Raw genomic sequence first — 17,760 nt, forward strand, 5'->3', positions numbered from 1 at the left:
TGGGAATGTCAAAATGTATCTTTTTATCTCCATTTAGGCCTCATTTCCACACACATCCCCATTCAATTCAATCTATCTGGTACCAAATTGTCATTGGGTGGAAGAAGACAAGATGTAACTGCATTGTGTATGCATTTCAGTGTGGACACCAGGCTGTAGAAAATGAAAACCTTCACAAATCATATGATCTACACTGTTGTGGTTGGGGCCTCACATGCTACTGATTAGCAGGTCCTGACCCAGTTCTTAAATAAAGGCCAAATTCTATTTCTCTAAATCCTAGAATGAAGGGGGACAGCCACCTCTCAGCTTATCAAACGCATAGAAGGGGATGAGGATCTTTTCTTAAAGTGTAATTCCAGCGCAATTTCATCCCATGGTCTTTTTTGGCACTTACATACATCAAATCAGCCATCAAGACAGTTTTTTTAGTGTAACAAGAAATTACTGAGAAATCTGGTAGAGTCACTAACAGCTTGACGTGGCTAACACTGATTAGTTCGGGGCAGTACGGTGAAGGCATTAAAACAGCTTTTTTAGCCACTAATACTGCTCAAAATATCACCAAACCTCTGCAGAAGCATGATAGGAGTCCCTACACACAAAACAAAGCACCAACAATTTAGTTAGCAAACCCTGAGTTTATTAAAAGAGTGTTTTGAAAGACTCATCAAATGCAATCCAAAAGGAAGTCTATTGATGCTTCGTTTTATGTGTAGGGATACTTATCATGCTACTGCAGAGGTTTGGTGTTATTTTGAGCTCTACCGGATTTCTCCGTTAATAGTTGTTACACAGAAAAAACTGTCTCAATGGCTTATTTGATTATGTAAGTGCTAAAAAAAGACCAACGGATGATTTTGTGCCAGAATTACACTTTCATTTGATACACTGGCCTGCACTCCCTCTGACCAACTCCTAAGTTGTCAGCTGCCCCTATATATTTATATATATACAGTATATATATATATATATGTATGTATATATATATATAGTATGTAAATTTGATCCCATAAGGCAGTGGTCTTTTAAAAAGCTAATTTCTCTCATATGTGGGAGAGCATGCTTTTCGTGTTCACATCAGCATGGTGCTTCCTGCTGTTTGATAGCCTCATGTGGAGGTAATGTGTTATGTGTATGATCCTGACATTTGGGCCCAGTTACCTAGAGTGATGTTCTTTGACTGATATGAAACTGCTTTGCAGACACCCCTGTGCCCTTTGCTGCTGAATGGAATGCAGAAAACTTCAGAAGCATGATTATTAGTATGATTATCTTAACAATGGATAAAAACACTGTGGGTAATATAAGTAGAGAGGTGGGTCATATAAGAGGGTTCGAAGAGTGTTGATGAACACACAGATAACTGGGCTTTGTATTTCCCCTTAACTCTACATGGAGTTCTAGCATCTTTCACCTCAAATGGTACGCAATTACACTGTTTTGGTTCACTATCAACACTCTTCAACTGCGTTTGCAGTCGCAGCAGGCAGCTACTTTCATCCAAAAAGCTCTGTTGAACTCAATGTGCGTGACCTGCCAAGCACCACCAGCACACTTTCTGCCGGATGTGCAATGGGTTGCTAACATGTTAGCCAAAACATCTAAATCACTCTCTCGAGGCATTTTCTCATACAAACTCCAATAGATCAGGTCTGGATATTGTATGATGTTGCTCTTTCTCACATGTAGCACACAACAGGAGATTCTCCATGTCAGACACATTCTCACTTATTAAAAATACTCTGTTTGGCTTATGTGAGGGGTGGGGCCTTGGTAGAGCATGCCTGAGGCAGGACATGATGCTTAAACATCGGACAATTGAGTTATCACATACAGCTCCTACGGGTAATGTCTAGTTAATTTCAGGTTTGCAGTGATTAGCTTAAAGGGGCTCCAGGGGGCTTTAGTCTGTACAATAAACTGTAACATTCTATGGGTCTCATGCATAGACTGCATAAAAATGGACGTAGCATAGGCGTCAAGGTCCATTCTCTGAACTTGACCCAATGTCAGACTTTGACTCTGCCTCATTTCCTCTTACCAAAAAAGAAAACAGCCTATTTAACATTGGGGTCAATGAGAAATTGCTCTATTATGGAACATGCCACTCAGTGAACTACAATTTTTGGCACTTCCATATTGGATCAACCAGGAAGTCGCTCTGGTTGAGGCTTGGTTCCATGTAGGATTGGGTAATATCAAACCGATACAGATTTCACCATCTGTTTTTTTTTACCAGGATAGCTTTAGTATCTCTGGTTAAGTTCGGGACATTTCAGGTATACAAATCAGTGAACAGAACCCTTTATGGTAATATTGGGTTTGCAGGATTTTCTGCATTAAATTCTAAAACTGTAAGAATCGAGATATGTTGTTTCTCGCGGCCTATTTGCCGGTAAGATGTAACTGCAGGCGAGCCTGTTCTTTCTGAGCCCTCTATCTGGTCAGGTTCACGGTTGCTATGTGTGTTCCACTTCCAGCCCGTCCCCTTCTTGGCCAGGTCGCCCTTCTGAAAGAGATCCTGATCTCAATGGGTTTTAATCTGGTTAAATAAGGTTAAATAGAATAAAAAATATGTTCATCTCTTAAATCCATAGACACATGTTCCTATTACACTATCCTTACTACAAGCCTGACTCAGAAGTTGGAAGCTCCCGGTTTCCGATTCAATGAAAAGCAGCATAACCGTTAGTGACGAAGACCAACTGCTGTCAGTAGTGTCACTAAAAGCGGCACATTTTAATTTAGATAGGGAATGTTACAAACACAAAGATTGTAATACTCTGCAACAAGTGCTTTCATTAGTGGGTCATATGATCAGTCACTGTTATTTTAACTCACTCTTTGAGAGATAGTAACTTAAAAGACTTAAAATCGTACGGATTATATCTTTATCAAGATGATGATTCATTCATTCATTCATTCATGGTCAACCGCTTGTCCCCAGCTGACATCGACGTGAGGTGGGGTACACCCTGGACAGGACGCCAGTTTATCACAGGGCAAATAGAGACAAACAGAGGCAGACAACCATTCACATCTACGGGCAATTTAGAGTCATCAGTTAACCTAACACGTGCATGTCTTTGGACTGTGGGAGGAAACCGAAGAGAACCCGAGGAAAACCCATGCTGACACGAGGAGAACATACAAGCTCCACACAGAAGGGCCCCAGCCCAGATTCGAACCAGGAACCCTCTCACTGTAGGGCGACAGTGCTGACCACCACACCATATTTGAACAGCTAACTACATAATTTCTTTGAGACATGACTCATTCTGTGCTAATCTCGGTTGCAGTAGCAGGGAGCCACACAGTCTTCAACAAATTAAATTATGCATTTTGCATCTTGTCACTAGTAGCTCGTTATTTTTTTTTTGTGCAGCTTTGGTCTTACGTCAACAGACTTTTTTTTTTTCTTATCTTATAATTAATTCACAACAGCACAAGAAAATTATCATCTTGTGATCAGGCATTTCTGAAGCCATCCTATTGTTTTCTAGTTTCTATAACTCTTCAGAAGTGACGCATGTAGCATTTGCTATTCCCCCAGGTGTGACCAGGCTCTTTTAGCTCTCTGTTGCTTTGCAGTTACAGACAATTTGAATGTATAATTTGCCCTTGCATGTCTCACAAAACAAGATGAATAATTAGCATGCAGTGGATGGAGTATCACATACTCTGTTCTAGCAGAGATCTCCACAGAGAGGGCTGTATTGATATGACCACCCATAACAAAATTAGAAAGTTATGAAAATTGAGTTATCTCTATAATGACCTATAAATAACTGTGGCATAGTTGTATGGGCATTGTAGCTTTGCACTGGTTGCTCTCTCTCCAAATCTATCTCTCAACCACCTTACCAACTCTTCTCCATTTCTCTGTCGGTGTCTCACTCACCCCCAGGTTCTCTCTTGTCTTGTCCCCCTCTCTGCTGAGTGAGTGTGTTTTGTTAGGGAGGGCTGATTCTTCATACTTGGCTGAGGCTTTATGGACAATAAAGATCTGATTTCAAAGTCCAGCAGGGTGTTGGGCCTGGGGTCTTGGCTCACAGCTTTAGTTGCCTGCTGGGAGGAGACACTGCACAGCCCCTAACCAGATGGTCATCAGCCCACATATAGTATATTCATATTATACATGATGTGTATTGTTCAAATTATGTGCAGCTTCATACTTCACCATTACATAGTCACTTAGGGGCACTGAAAATGACTCAAAATGACTACTAATTATAGTGGTATAAGACTTTGACATTGTATACATTGTATGTACTGTACTCCTGAAAGCAAAAAGCATTTCACTTACACAACAAATACTGCAAATATACAAAAGGTTTTTGCATGAATAACGTTGATATTCCAGTTGGCTCTCAAATGTTGAAGCTTCCTTGAATGTTTCACACTTTTCTAGTCTGTGCTTGAACTGCATTGCCACACAGTTGGATTTGACAAGTTATAATAGGTTCAGTGTGGTCAATTACCGGTTTCATGCCAGTTTTAATAATAAAGTGAGTTGAGACCGGGTGACTGCCTGCTCGGCACAAAAGCAGTCCAGAAACATACAGTATGCTTTTGGTAACTCGTTCTCACTCCCTTTTCATCAGGTACAGCAGCTTGGTCAGTGGCTCTCAGTGTCTCATCCCGACTGCTCATCTCAGCCTGTTCTCGTGTATTTTTCATACATATAACCATGAAGAGTAGAATACACACTAATTTGTGTGTATTCCATGTGTTTATTGTGCATGTATTTCACATATTGAAACCATGGAAAGTAGTAAAAGACAGCAAATGTCAGAGTAAGGAGGGAGGTTGTGGTGGTGGATGGTTCCCAAAACACAGGACTTTCACCCGGGCAAATGGGGTTTGTTTCCCGGGTGGTGGCCGTTCATGTCCAGGTGCCATTCATGGTCCGGATGTACTAATCCAAACCACAGCCTTTTTTCTAATCCTAACAAAGTGGTTTTCATGCCCAAATCTAACTGTCACCACTACTACTTAACTTACATCACTTACATATATGTAATACTTACTCAAAACCACAATATTTCTGATAGTTTTTTTGCCCTAACCTAACCATATCCATGAGATCAAAAGGTACTCCTGATCAAGTGGCAGTATGTGACAAGTTGGTAGTGAAAATGTGTTGGTTTGGCGGAGAAGTGTAAGCGATTTGTGGTTAATGGGCTAAAACCATTCTCTCACACCTCCTGCTCAAAGACACTTCTGCAGGGGAAATGCTAGCCAATACAGGAGCTGGAACCAAACCTCTGGTTTAAGTGTGTCTCTCTACCCTCCCTCCCTTCCATCCCATGACGCCATGTTGACCTTAAACAGCTTTGTGGTCAACTGGAGTCCCCTTAGTTTTTTTTCCCTGACTGTTTAATCTTAATCACAAAGCTCAGAGTGGAGATAGTGACGTGTCCGTCCAGCATGTAGTATACATCTGTAGGGACTTAGTTCAGTGTTGTAAAGGAGAACGCCCTGCTAGATACAGGAGCTTCACGAGGAGCTGCCAACAGTGCATTTTTCAGTTATTACATTTAACTTATAAGATTGTTTTTGTTCTGTGAGATGTTTTGTAGTAGAAGAGAAGAATGATATTTCGTTTTAGAGAAAGAGAAGAATGACGAGTGAAACAAGGATTTACTTATGACATGACAAATTACTTGATCTCACAGCATAGCTCATGCCCCACATGTCACAACTTTTTAATATACTCCTAAGGAGACTTGTGCCATCTCTAAACACCAGCACTTAGCACATATTGAGGAAGAATAATTCGTTTTTCAAGCGCTCAAAGTTTGCTGTTCAATAAAGTTTGTTTTTCTTTATTTGTGATTTTGAATTTAATATATATGTATGAACACAACTTAAATCCACATGCGGTTTTAATGCATGCATTGAATTAGTTTGACATTGTTTTGTTACCACACATTTACATGCAATCCACTCTTTCATCCATGCATTCAACTAAAACCAGGCCTTCATTCAAAGCAACTCAGGAAGTAAGTGGTTTTATAATATTGTGGGTATGGAAGCATTTTAACACATGACCATTCCTCAGCATCCAGTAAGTTTTATCAATTCAACAGAATTAATCCATGACAATAAGTGTGTTTGTTTTATAGCCAGTGTTTCATAAAATTGTATTTTATTGACTGTTGGAGGATTTGCTAATTGCATTTAACTTTGTATTCAGTTTTAATCAAGCAGCATCCACCAGGGCTGAAAAATGAAGCCAACACAGTTCCCTAAAATGGCCACTTGAGGCTGGTTCAAAAAAACAAGTCAATCCCTTTAGACTCCCATGTTAAAATGACCAATTTTACAGCAAAAATAAATATGCTTGCAGTCTGATAAAAAAAAAAAAAATACAAGAAATAGTTTTGGTCTCCAGAGTAACTTCCCCATTTGTGACAACTGTACAGGGGTCATTTTTTTTAAATACAATTTACCCATTCAAATTATATTATGGCATAAAGTTCAGCATAACTGAGGGCATGCAACTTTCAGTGACTGGGGGGGCTAGGTGGTTGCTCACTAACCAGGCATCATTCAGCCTGCTTCAGCTTCACCACTTGAACATGTTAAGCATTATACCTACCACAATCTCAAAACCCATCCGACAGTATACCAGTCTTCTGTGGGCAATACAAACCAGTGGATAGTAACCCGAGACTGAATAATGGAGTTAGAATTGAGAGACAGCGTCTCGATAAAAAATTAAACTAATGAAAAATCGTGTCACATTGTCTACATAATATGCCATGTCAGCATTGTCATTGTGAGCATGTTGTTAGCATTAGCATATAGCTCAGAACATTGTTGTGCCTGAGTACTGCATGGACTTTTTACCAAACATCACAGTGAAACTACCAGCCCCCTGATACTGTACCCTCCTTTTATGTCACAGTGGAGCATTATAAAATACTGTAATATAGGCTACTGTACTGGAATACTGTGTCAAACTGTATACTGTGTCATACTCTGTTTGGACAATCTTGTATGCGAAGGCTTATCTGTACGGAAAACATATTGAATAAACAATTAGTTGCAATAACTTTGGGTTTCCCCTTGGGTCTCCCACTGATTGAACTAAAAGAGCAATTGGTCCTGGTTATGAATCCTCCCTCCCTCCTCCAACTAGGAAAAGCTAACAGGCCTAACCCCTGTCCTGCCACACCTATCATACACAGGCTACACACACATTCCCCCTCTCACACTGCTTTCATCTGGGCGTGAAATGGATTCCTACTGTCTGCCAGAATGCACCACCTATCTCTGGATGTGATTCTCTTTCGCCCTCCACACGTGTGCCCTTTTGTTTCCATAAAAAATACCTCGCCCGCCCAGCAAAGTCCACAAAACCCATTCCCGGGGGCTTATGATCGAAAATAGATTAGAAATCCCATAGGAGCTACTATTTTATATGACAACTTGAATTAGATCCAGATCAGAAACACATGAGGGCCCTAACTTTTTTAAAAACAAACCACAGTCATCCCTGGAATCCCCAAGAGAAAGGTATGTTCATGAAATTCCTTCAGAATTTGCACACACACACACACACATACTGAAAGTGTAAGAGAGGTTGTAGTATAAAATATTGATACCTCTCGCTGCCACATGATTTTACATGTTCAGAAGCAGAATGTCTGTTTTCGAAGAGGTAGGAACTGAAGTTGTGCAAAATTACGGTCTTGTTACAGCAAGTAATGAAAGTAAACCCTGTCCCAGGCAACTGCCTCTCACTGAGAATGGCTGCAATCTGTCAACAAAAGCTACATAATTTGGTGTGATTCAGATATATCCTGCTTTTTGTCTCTCATAGGGCTGGGCCGGAGTCAGCTCAGTGACCCTTTAGTAATTGAACACACATTATTTGGATCTTAAGAAACCCTTGATATCATCCAGCTGACAAGTTATTATCTGGAAGAACAAGTTGCAGCTCTGCAGAGAGATGATGGTAAGGAGCTAAACCTGAATGTTCCAGTGAACTAGGTAAAGATCAGTTCTCGGGAATTGCCAGAGGCATCTCAATTGTTCAAGTGATATACATAATCTCCTCTTGCAGTGCTATATTTGTACACAGGCAGATAGTAGAGGAGAAAACACTTTCATAACTACGTGGTGTCCTCAAGTTCGGCAAAGTTTTATTCGATTGCTTTTATAAATGCATTTCTTGTTACCTCTTTTCAGAGAAATATTTCTCTGATGTAGAGGCAGAACTTTAAGAAGCCAAATCCAAAACATAAGACTGGATACACTTTTACATTCTCAGTTCACATCGTAAATTTAAAAGATCATTTGTAGCTGTGGCTCTAAAAGTGCATGAGCTTTTTTCACATCGGATAGAGCTAGGGGTGAATTGTACCGAGCAGCAGCGGTGGAATGTAACTTTCTACATTTATTCAAGAAGTGCACTTAAAGAGATATTATAAATATCCAAACAATAATATACTGTTATAATACAATCCAGCTCTGTATCATGGTAGTGTGGCAAGTGTGTGCAGATGAACAGTGTTTGGTCCACCGAGAGCCCGTAGAAATAGCGTCCCTCCGATGCTCTGCTCCACAGGCATTTCCACAGCGGAGGGAAGCCAAATATCGTTCATTTGCACACACTTCCCACACTGCCATGACATAGAGCTGGTTTAGGAATCTGCTTGTCATGCAATCATGCAATCATGCAATCATGCTTTCAAGTACATCTTTGAGATACTCTCTTGAGTACTTTACTGGGTGGATCTATTTTTTTTGCAATGATTCACTATTAGAATTTGATACATTTGGTCCGATAACCTTTCAAAAGTCTGGAAGAGAGACACAATTAAATAATTGAATTTTTTTTTTGAAACTTTTTTTGGCTTCATATGCCACTGATCAACATTCAGGGGAATGAATGGGCCTCCGCCTCGAACGCTGTATCCAATTCTCTTTATACATCCATGAGCAAGCATGGAGAAAAGTTTACAAAAAATGGCTTTGTTAGACAATAACACTGAATGTTAACAGAAACACTGTTTACAAAAACACACAGGCCACTTTTAAGGTTTACATTTAATGATTAGTTTATATATGAAAAATTGTTACAGATCAAACTACCCAATAACATCGGTGAGTTAAAATGATGTCTATATGTTGCGATAAATAAGTGTGGAGTTTGCATGTTCTCCCTGTGCATGCGTGGGTTTTCTCAGGCTCCTCCCATTTCTTGCAGTCCAAAGACCTGCAGGTTGGGAGACTCTTTTGGGAACATGAGAAATGCTGATTGTGAAATATCCTTATAATTCCTTTATTGATTAGACAGATGTTCTCATCTTTTGTTAAAGATTAAACTAAAGCTTAACATGGTCCAGTGTTAAGCTTCAACATCCTCAGTGTCATGATACCAGAGAACCAACCTATTTTTTAAAACACTTTTGTCTGTCGTATGTCGCATGATGAACTCTCCCAGTGAAGTTAACCATTTGAACTGTGTTATTTTGAATCCAATAGCAGCAATAATTTAGGCAAGACAGGGACAGTCATGTTCTCCAAATGCGTCACATCCATTTGTGAGTAATGATAACATCGCTGCTGAACTTTTGATTATTAGATTAGATTTGGCCAAAGCATGGTGTGATGTTATTCCCATACACCGTGTGTTTGTGTGTACATAGATAGATGCGTGTACTGGCATGTGTTTCCACTGTGTAACATTTAGTAAGTTTCCAAAACTTTTGCCAGTTTCACTCACTAGCACAAGAAAGTTCCTTTTGTCTTTTTCATGTTCTTTTAAAAGTCCAGTGTTTGTAATCCAAATTCAAAAAGCGTATTTCTGTCCCATGCTGGAACATACAGAGAGATATTTTATGATTTATGATGATAAAATCGGTTGATTTAGCTCCAGAAAGGTATTGTTTGCATTTCTTGTAAACATATTTTTGGCTGAAAAGATTATGCAGCTGGTTTAAAAAAAAAAAATCACAGCAGCAACACAAATGTGTTTTCTCAAGAAACTAAAACTACTCAGTCTTCTACTTCCCTCGCACAGACTCGCAGGGACACACAGCCAGATTGACTATTCGGTGTGATTCATCAGCATTACCGGCAGAACAGTAACTTTATTATAACAGATCTTATCTGGTCTGCCCTGCTCACCATTTGAAAGCTCTGGGTCTTTTTTGCTCTTTCTTCTTTGTCCAACTTGTGTCCAGAGGGCTTGTGGTGTTGCGAAGAGATATAAGGGGAACCAGCCAGATGGGTTACACACACATACACACACACGCACAGATTGTCTTGGAGATATGCGGTGCAGAAGACTTTCGGATCAGCCTTCACACACTACTCACTGGCCACACACAAACTCAGAGCACCTCACACAGCAGCACATTGCATGACTGACCTTTGTAAACTCCAATTTCTTAGTCTGTGCTCATCCCAAAAACACGTACGATATCCATAATTAACACAAGAAACATGCAACCCAAACATGTGTTCTGCAGGCTTTGCTGTATAAAAACACACTCAGCATTTAGACCAATTTCTGACACATTGAATATCAGAGCGAAAGTTTTAAATCACTGAATAAAAAGTCATATGTTTGATGAAATGTAGAAACCAACCTTAAGCAGGCTACACATATCTAATGCAGGTGATCTGCGGTTACTGTAACATACCCATTAACAGGCCTGTTCTGTTCAATATTGGTAAAATTGGCAATGTGAACTAAGAGGCAAGTCAGTTTGTTTGTGTATAGCACCATCTTGTGGAAAGTGTTACCAGAACACCAGAAGGAGGAGGAAGATGACGTTGGAGCTTTATAAAGAAGTAGTTTTGCTGAAACAGCTTTAGATACACAATTGTATAAACAAGGGTTAAAGGGACAGGGAGAAATGTAATAAATGTAAAAACCTAATGATTCTATACAATAAGGTCACAAGTATATAAATACCAAAGATGCCTGCCTGGCTCTGTGTATTTTGTGTTGGTTTCAGTGTGTTTTGAAGGGTTATTTGAAGAGGAGCTTCATTCTGGGATGAAAGATTGTGTTGCCCTTTTTTTGATAAGTCACCCTTTATAAAGGGTTTGTAAATAGTAACTGGCTTTATCAATGTTCGTCATCACTGCAATCCTTTTTTCTAAGCGTGTCTTTTTAGCTCATTAATTCAAGGAAGACCCTCTGATGGATATCTTAACATTTGGGAAAATATTATATTTATTATCACATAGAGAACAAAGTATTAATACTTGATTTATTTTGAAATATTGTTATTTTTTGTTCAGAATTTCATAGAATATCCACTGTATCTATACTACTGCTCTACCAGCATATTTTTTAAATAACCAAGGCATTTCAAGAAAAACCTTTATTTAGTGAAAAGGCAACAGTAACCATTGTGTCAGAAGAGAAGATAATAAACAATATTTTCTTAGGGTTATAGGATTCAAAAATGAAAAGAAGTGTAGAGGCCACAGCTTTGAATGACTTCAGCACATCTGAGCCCACAGGACATCACTAGTTTCTCACACTGCACTGGTTTGATCTTGGTCCATTCTTCTTCAGTCTCTTCCACAGTTCAGTAACTGTAGTGGGTTTCTTAGACATGAATTTGTTGCAAAGGATTTTCCAGAGATTCTCTATGGAGTTTAGATCTGGACACTGACACTTCCTCCTCCAAATTTGTGTTCAGTTGATTCCAGTCTGCCGCCGAACATAATGTTTCCCATCAGACACAAATAAATTGAGTCTACAGCCATCTGGACAAGCCTGCGAGCACTGTGAGTCATGTTCTTTGACTTCTCCAGTGCATTCAACCCCATCCGTCCAGCTCTACTGGCTGAGAAGATGGCTGCGATGCAGGTGGAGACACCCATCATGTCCTGGATTGTGGATTACCTGATGGGCAGACCACAGTATGTACGCTTACAGAACTGTGTGTCAGGGTGGTCAGCAACACTGGGGCCCAACAGGGGACTGTCCTCTCTCACTTTCTCTTCACCCTCTTGACCTCAGACTTCCACTATTGCACTGAGTCCTGCCACCTTCAGAAGTTTTCTGATGACTCAGCAATAGTTGGCTGCATTGGAAAGGGGGATGAAAGTGAATACAGAACAGTTGTGGGCAACTTTGTCACTTGAGTGAGCTGAATCCTCTGCAGCTCTACGTGACTAAAACAAAGGAGCTTGTAGTGGATCTGAGGAGGGTGAAAACACCTGTGACCCCAGTCTCCATCCATGGGTCCCTGTTGACACTGTAGAGTATAAGTACATGGGGGTGTACTTCAATAATGAGTTGAACTGGACTAGAAATGCAGAGGCTGTCTACAAAAAGGGCCAAAGTTGACTCTTCTTCCTGAGGAGGCTGAGGTCCTTTAACATCTGCCGGACGATGCTGAGGATGTTTTATGAGTCTGTGTGGCCAGTGTGATCTTCTTCGCTGTCACATGCTGGGGCAGTGGGCTGAAGGTCGCAGACACCAACAGACTGAACAAACTGATCAGGAGGGCCGGTGATGTCATGGGGGAGGAGCTGGACACTCTGACGGCCTCCTCGGACCCAGATGCACCACAGAGCACCACAGGAAATCTTTCCTGCCTGTGGTCATTAAACTATAGTGTACAATGCATCCCTTGGAGAGTCTGTGATCTCATCTCGGTATTTCAGACTAAACCACAGACGATCTTTGATCATCTTTATATACTTCACTACTGTAAATATTCCTTTCTGTAAATTCAAATTCTCTAATATATGTTTAGTCTGTATAATATTTGTTGTTTGTAGATCTGGAGAAAATAATTCCCCCCAGGGATTCTGATTCTTATTCTGATGTAGCAATGTCATGATTTGGGGGATGTTATCTGCAGCAGGAGTTGGTCCTCTTGTACAGCTACATGGCAGGGTGAATGCAAATGTTTATGTGAACCTCCTTCGGCAACATTCAATACCTTCACTGCAATTGTCTCCCAATCAGCTTCAATTTGCATGCAAGACAATGCCCCCTGTCACACTGCAAAACAGGTTAGGCAGTTGAAGCTAAGAATATTGAAACAAGGAAATGGAAACTAGTGATGTCCTGTGGGCTCAGATGTGCTGAAGTCATTCAAAGCTGTGGCCTCTAGACTTCCTATTCTTTTTTTAATCCTATAGCCCTAAGAAATATTGTTTAAATCTTCTCTTCTGACACAGTGGTAACTGTTCTCTAATTTTGCTCACTGTTTTTTTTTTTGTTTTCACAAAATAATGTTTTTTGTTGAAATGCCTTGGTTATTTAAAAAAACAAACATGCTAGTACAGCAGTGTTGTAGCCACAGCGGATATTCTATCAAATTCTGAACAATAAAAAAAACAGTATTTCAGAATAAATCAAGTATTTATGATTAGTTCTCTAATTTTGATCTCCAGTGGGCCCCTGCATACTGGTGCTTTATTTGAAACTGTGAAACCCACAGGTATTTATTAATGGTTTACCGCCATGGTAAACCGGCCAACATGGCAACGTAACCAAACTGGCAACCCAATATTTTTTTCCTATTTCCTGACTGCAGGGGCTTCTCCATTGTGCAGCCCGTCTGCAGTATACGGTTTGACCTCGGGGTGGCAGCACATGTAAACACATGTAACCATCTTACACAACCTATTACCAAACACTGAAGGCGAGTTCTATAACGTTGCAGCTCCACTTCATAGCACTGCTGTCTCCTGAAGGTAAGTCGTCTAAAGTCTTAAAGACAGGGGCAAATCGCTTTGCGCAGATGCTTGACTTAAGTCTCATTCATACCTAAGTAATAATCCGCCGCATTAATTTTAAAGTTGACAGTTTCGGCTTGTGTTACCGCTTTCTTATCCCCAAAGCAATTTCTGTCAAAAGCAACTGGACTTGGTGATTTGTCTAGGAAGACGATTCACTTCTCATCCAAGAGGCTGAAACGTCTTCCTAGACAAACAACCAAGTCCAGTTGCTTTTGACTGAAATTGCTTTGGGGATAACGATGACCTGGACAAATGAGAACATTCACAGGCTTACTGCTTCCTTGCAATATGATAAAGTCTCATCTTTCTTAAGCTTGTCTGTTGACTTCACAAAGTGAATCACTGTGTGTGGAAGCAGGGAAATACACTGAACGTGACTTTTCTTGTCTTTACGGTGTGAAACAGGAAGGGGCAGTTACATCACTAAGTCAACAATGAAGTCCTTCGCCTGCTTCTCGTCGTCTGTCAGAACGGCGTGTCAGAACACATCAGCTTGTTTTCCTCTAAATCGGGGTCTATTTGTTTCCAGTCCAGTTGGTAGATGTTCCAATGTGGATTTTGCCAGCAAAACTGTAGTTGCGCAACAACCGTGCGTAATAGGCGCGCGTACTTTTCATAATACGCACGTAAACACAGCAGCGGTCCAGCAGGTGAGTGCGACCCCTCACCCCACCCCGGTGCCCATACCAGGGAGAAGAGAAGGTGAGCTGACCGTGTACCAGTTTGGCAGACCAACGCCACCTAAACTAGCAAGAGCAGTCCCACACCTCTCTCCATACAGCCCCTACATCAAACCACAGAGCAAAGCAGCTCCACTGGTCAACATCCAGTCTCTGACAGAAGGGGAGGTTATTGTTGAGCTGTGCTCCAGGCTGGCTGACTTCCCCAGTAATGACAGAGCAGAGGGATTGGCCACTTTACTTGGAGCATGTGCTGAATTTGGCCTGGAGGCCCACAGCCCTCTAGTCCTCAGACTGATAAATGAGTGCCTGGAGCTCCTCTCCAGCAAGGACATCGGGGTGGCACAGCTCTGCCACCTGGGTGAGGTGGCAAATGCCCTGGAAGGTCGCCAGTCAGCCGTGGTTACAAAGGTCCTGAACTCTATAGGTGGTGCTGTAGAAAAGGATGTTGTCTCTCCCAGCGAGGTTGCCAGAGTCTACTCCCTACTGGCTCTGTGTCACAATCCTGCCAACCAGCAGCAGAAACTCATGCTGTCTACTTTGCACAGACACACAAAGAGGCTGGTTCACCGGCTGAAAGCCAGTCAAGTCAGCGATATACTGCAGTCTCTGTTGAAGGCAGAGCAGAGACAGGTGGGTAGAGCAGCCTCTTCTCAGCTCTTCTTTGATTTGTGTTGCAAAATGACATTTCACTTGGACATTTTTGAACAGCTCACACCTAAATGCGCTGCATTGTATTGTCTATGAATGTTTTTTTCCTGTGATTGGGATTACACTGAAGCTTAGGATTTTAACACTGATATTGGTTTCACAGGCCATTTCCCTGGTGCTGAGGCTGAGTCACAGAGCCTCAAGAGTCTTAAAAGCTTTTAGTGATGATGAAGTTATTAAGGTGCTCTCCGCGCTGATGATCCTGGGACAGCATAATGAAGAGCTTCTGGCTGCGATGGAGAAGCACCTACCAGGTTTGGTTTATTTTCCTCAACTGAGCTTAGGGAAAGGGGGCCGTTAGTCTAAGTAGATGTTTTATTTATGCTTGGTGCTATTTGGAGACAAAACCTCTGTGCTGTGTTTCAGGGAGGCTTGAAAAGTGTGACCCGGAGCTGATCAGCACTATCATGGAGTACTGTCTGCAAATGAGGTGTCGCTCTGAGTCCATTTTTGAGGCTGTGGCTGAGAATTTTGTACGCCATGCTGAGAGGCACAGCAGCCTTCAGATAGCCAAACAGATTGTTGCCATGGGGAAACTCAACTATCTGCCACAGGTGAGGCTGTTTTAAAATGTTGCAATATTGTATCTAAATCCAAAGAATATGAAATGGAACGAGCAGTATTTGATTATTGGAAGATTATCTGATGCAAACAGTCTGTTCTAATGAATGTGTCCGCTACTCCACAGTGCTCCAGTGAGATGTTTAAAAAGCTGGAGAGCATTTTGGCAACAAGGTTTTCCCAGTTTCAGCCTTGCTCCCTGATAGAGGTGCTGCACGCCTGCATCCACCTGGAACGCTTCCCACTCAACTACATATCCAAAGTCTTCAGTCCGTACTTCCTACAGAGTCTGCAAGGTGTGCATCGGACTACTTACTCAAAAATAGTGAACATTTTAGGCATCATAAAGGCAGACTCAATGGCAGTATAGTTGCATTGGATTACATTAGATTGTATAATGTAGTGTGATCAGTAAACCACCCTTTTTTACATGCTGCTGTCATTCCACATGTTGACACAGAGCTGTGCTTAAAATATTAGGTAGTATTTGTATATGTTTTTGCTGTTTGTCAAAGAAAAAAGCTGTCATACAGAAGCTAGCACAGCCTGTACAACATGTCAGTGTAACTGTTCTTGTCTTTCCTACAGCACAGGGGGAGCCATTGAACAAGAATGCGCTGAGACAACTGACGCAGCTCCATCTCTCAACCTCATTAGAGTGCACTTACTACTGGGTGAGCATCAAACAGCTTAATACGTTTGGGAGTTTTTAAAGTTTAAATCGTGCTAAAATAGCTTACTGAGTGCAAGAGTAACCATAATGAATTCTCTAAATAATGATTAAAGGTCCCATATTGTAAAAGGTGAGATTTTGTGAGATGTCTTAAAAGCAGACTGGGCTTTTTCAGGAGAGAAGCTTGACAGTATGAGAAAAATAATGTGTTTTTGAACATTAAAGCTTTGTAAACATGTTCTTGTAGAAACTCAAAATACAAGTATGAACCTGAAAATGAGCATCATATGTCCCCTTTAATATCTTCCTCATCAGGGTCCCAGACTGCCCTACTTCCTCCATGTGAAGAACTTTTTCTCCGTGGACCAGGCCTTTGAGACACCTATGGAGAATCTCCTTTACAAACAGGTCAAAAAGCCGCTTACAGAGCTGCTTGGGGGAAAGTTTTACTCCACCAGAGTCTTTACTCCGATTGGATACACAATAGGTAAGCAATAACCATACATACACAACAAGATCAAAATGGAGAAATATCAATTTATTGTGAACACAGAGCCAAGGTTAAGTTGCACAACCTCAGTATATCCCTTCCAAAATCAAAAAGAATGAATTGTATGCTAATTTAGCCAGTGGCTAACCAAAACTGCTGTACTCATGGATACCATGTCGGTCTGTATCACATCACTTTACAGATGTGGAAATATGCCTGGATGAAAAGGGATATGTTCTGCCACTTTCTCAGTGGGATCACACATACAGAAGGTAAGAGTGAGACCTAGAGTATTCTGTAGTGCTGTTAGCATGTGCAGTGTAATCGTTTACATGTTGAGCCAAATAAGAGTGAACAAACCCTGGCCTGTGTAGTGTTGCAAGTGAGTTCCATGACATTGATACCTTATTTGAATCTTGAACTTTTCCATCATATATTCTTCACGTGTAGGATAGCACTGTGTTTGGATGGTCAAAACCGTTTCTGTAGCAACACACATCACCTGCTGGGGAAGGAAGCCACTAAAAGGAGACACCTCCGCAGCATGGGCTATGAGGTGGTGCAGGTATGCTTGAGAATCTGGATCACTGTACCTTGGTAGACTCTGAAGTTTACTACTTATCGTATATGTTTCATTAAACTTGCATTTAGTTTTGTGGATGTGGGCTCCACTATAACACTGAAATTCTGACAGTTTTATTCAAGGCATTATTTCCATGGGGAAGTTGGCTGCCAGTACAATGCCCAACATCTCTGCTGTTTTTCTCATCCAGATTCCTTTCTTCGAATTTGAGAAGCTGATAACTCCAGAGGAACACCTCCAATATCTTCACAACAAGATCTTCCCCACCATTTTCAAGTTCAACCATTGATCTTAGTCATCTAAAAAGTTCAACAACAGATTCCGC

General features: G+C 41.0%; 1 protein-coding gene across 1 annotated transcript; it reads left to right on the forward strand.

Moving 5' to 3' along the window:
• Positions 1-14,171: 14,171 nt before the first annotated feature.
• On the forward strand, positions 14,172-17,724 carry LOC310953236 (FAST kinase domain-containing protein 3, mitochondrial-like; the record flags this gene model as incomplete). The annotated part of the gene is made up of 9 exons (XM_083922198.1): positions 14,172-15,050; positions 15,232-15,382; positions 15,495-15,682; positions 15,817-15,985; positions 16,278-16,363; positions 16,678-16,849; positions 17,055-17,124; positions 17,303-17,417; positions 17,626-17,724. 9 exons carry the CDS (start codon positions 14,172-14,174, stop codon positions 17,722-17,724), a joined length of 1,929 nt encoding a protein of 642 aa, XP_083778324.1.
• Positions 17,725-17,760: the final 36 nt, after the last annotated feature.

This window comes from Echiichthys vipera, assembly GCF_963691815.1.
Source record: "Echiichthys vipera genome assembly, chromosome: 10".
NCBI classification, from domain to species: domain Eukaryota; kingdom Metazoa; phylum Chordata; class Actinopteri; order Perciformes; family Trachinidae; genus Echiichthys; species Echiichthys vipera.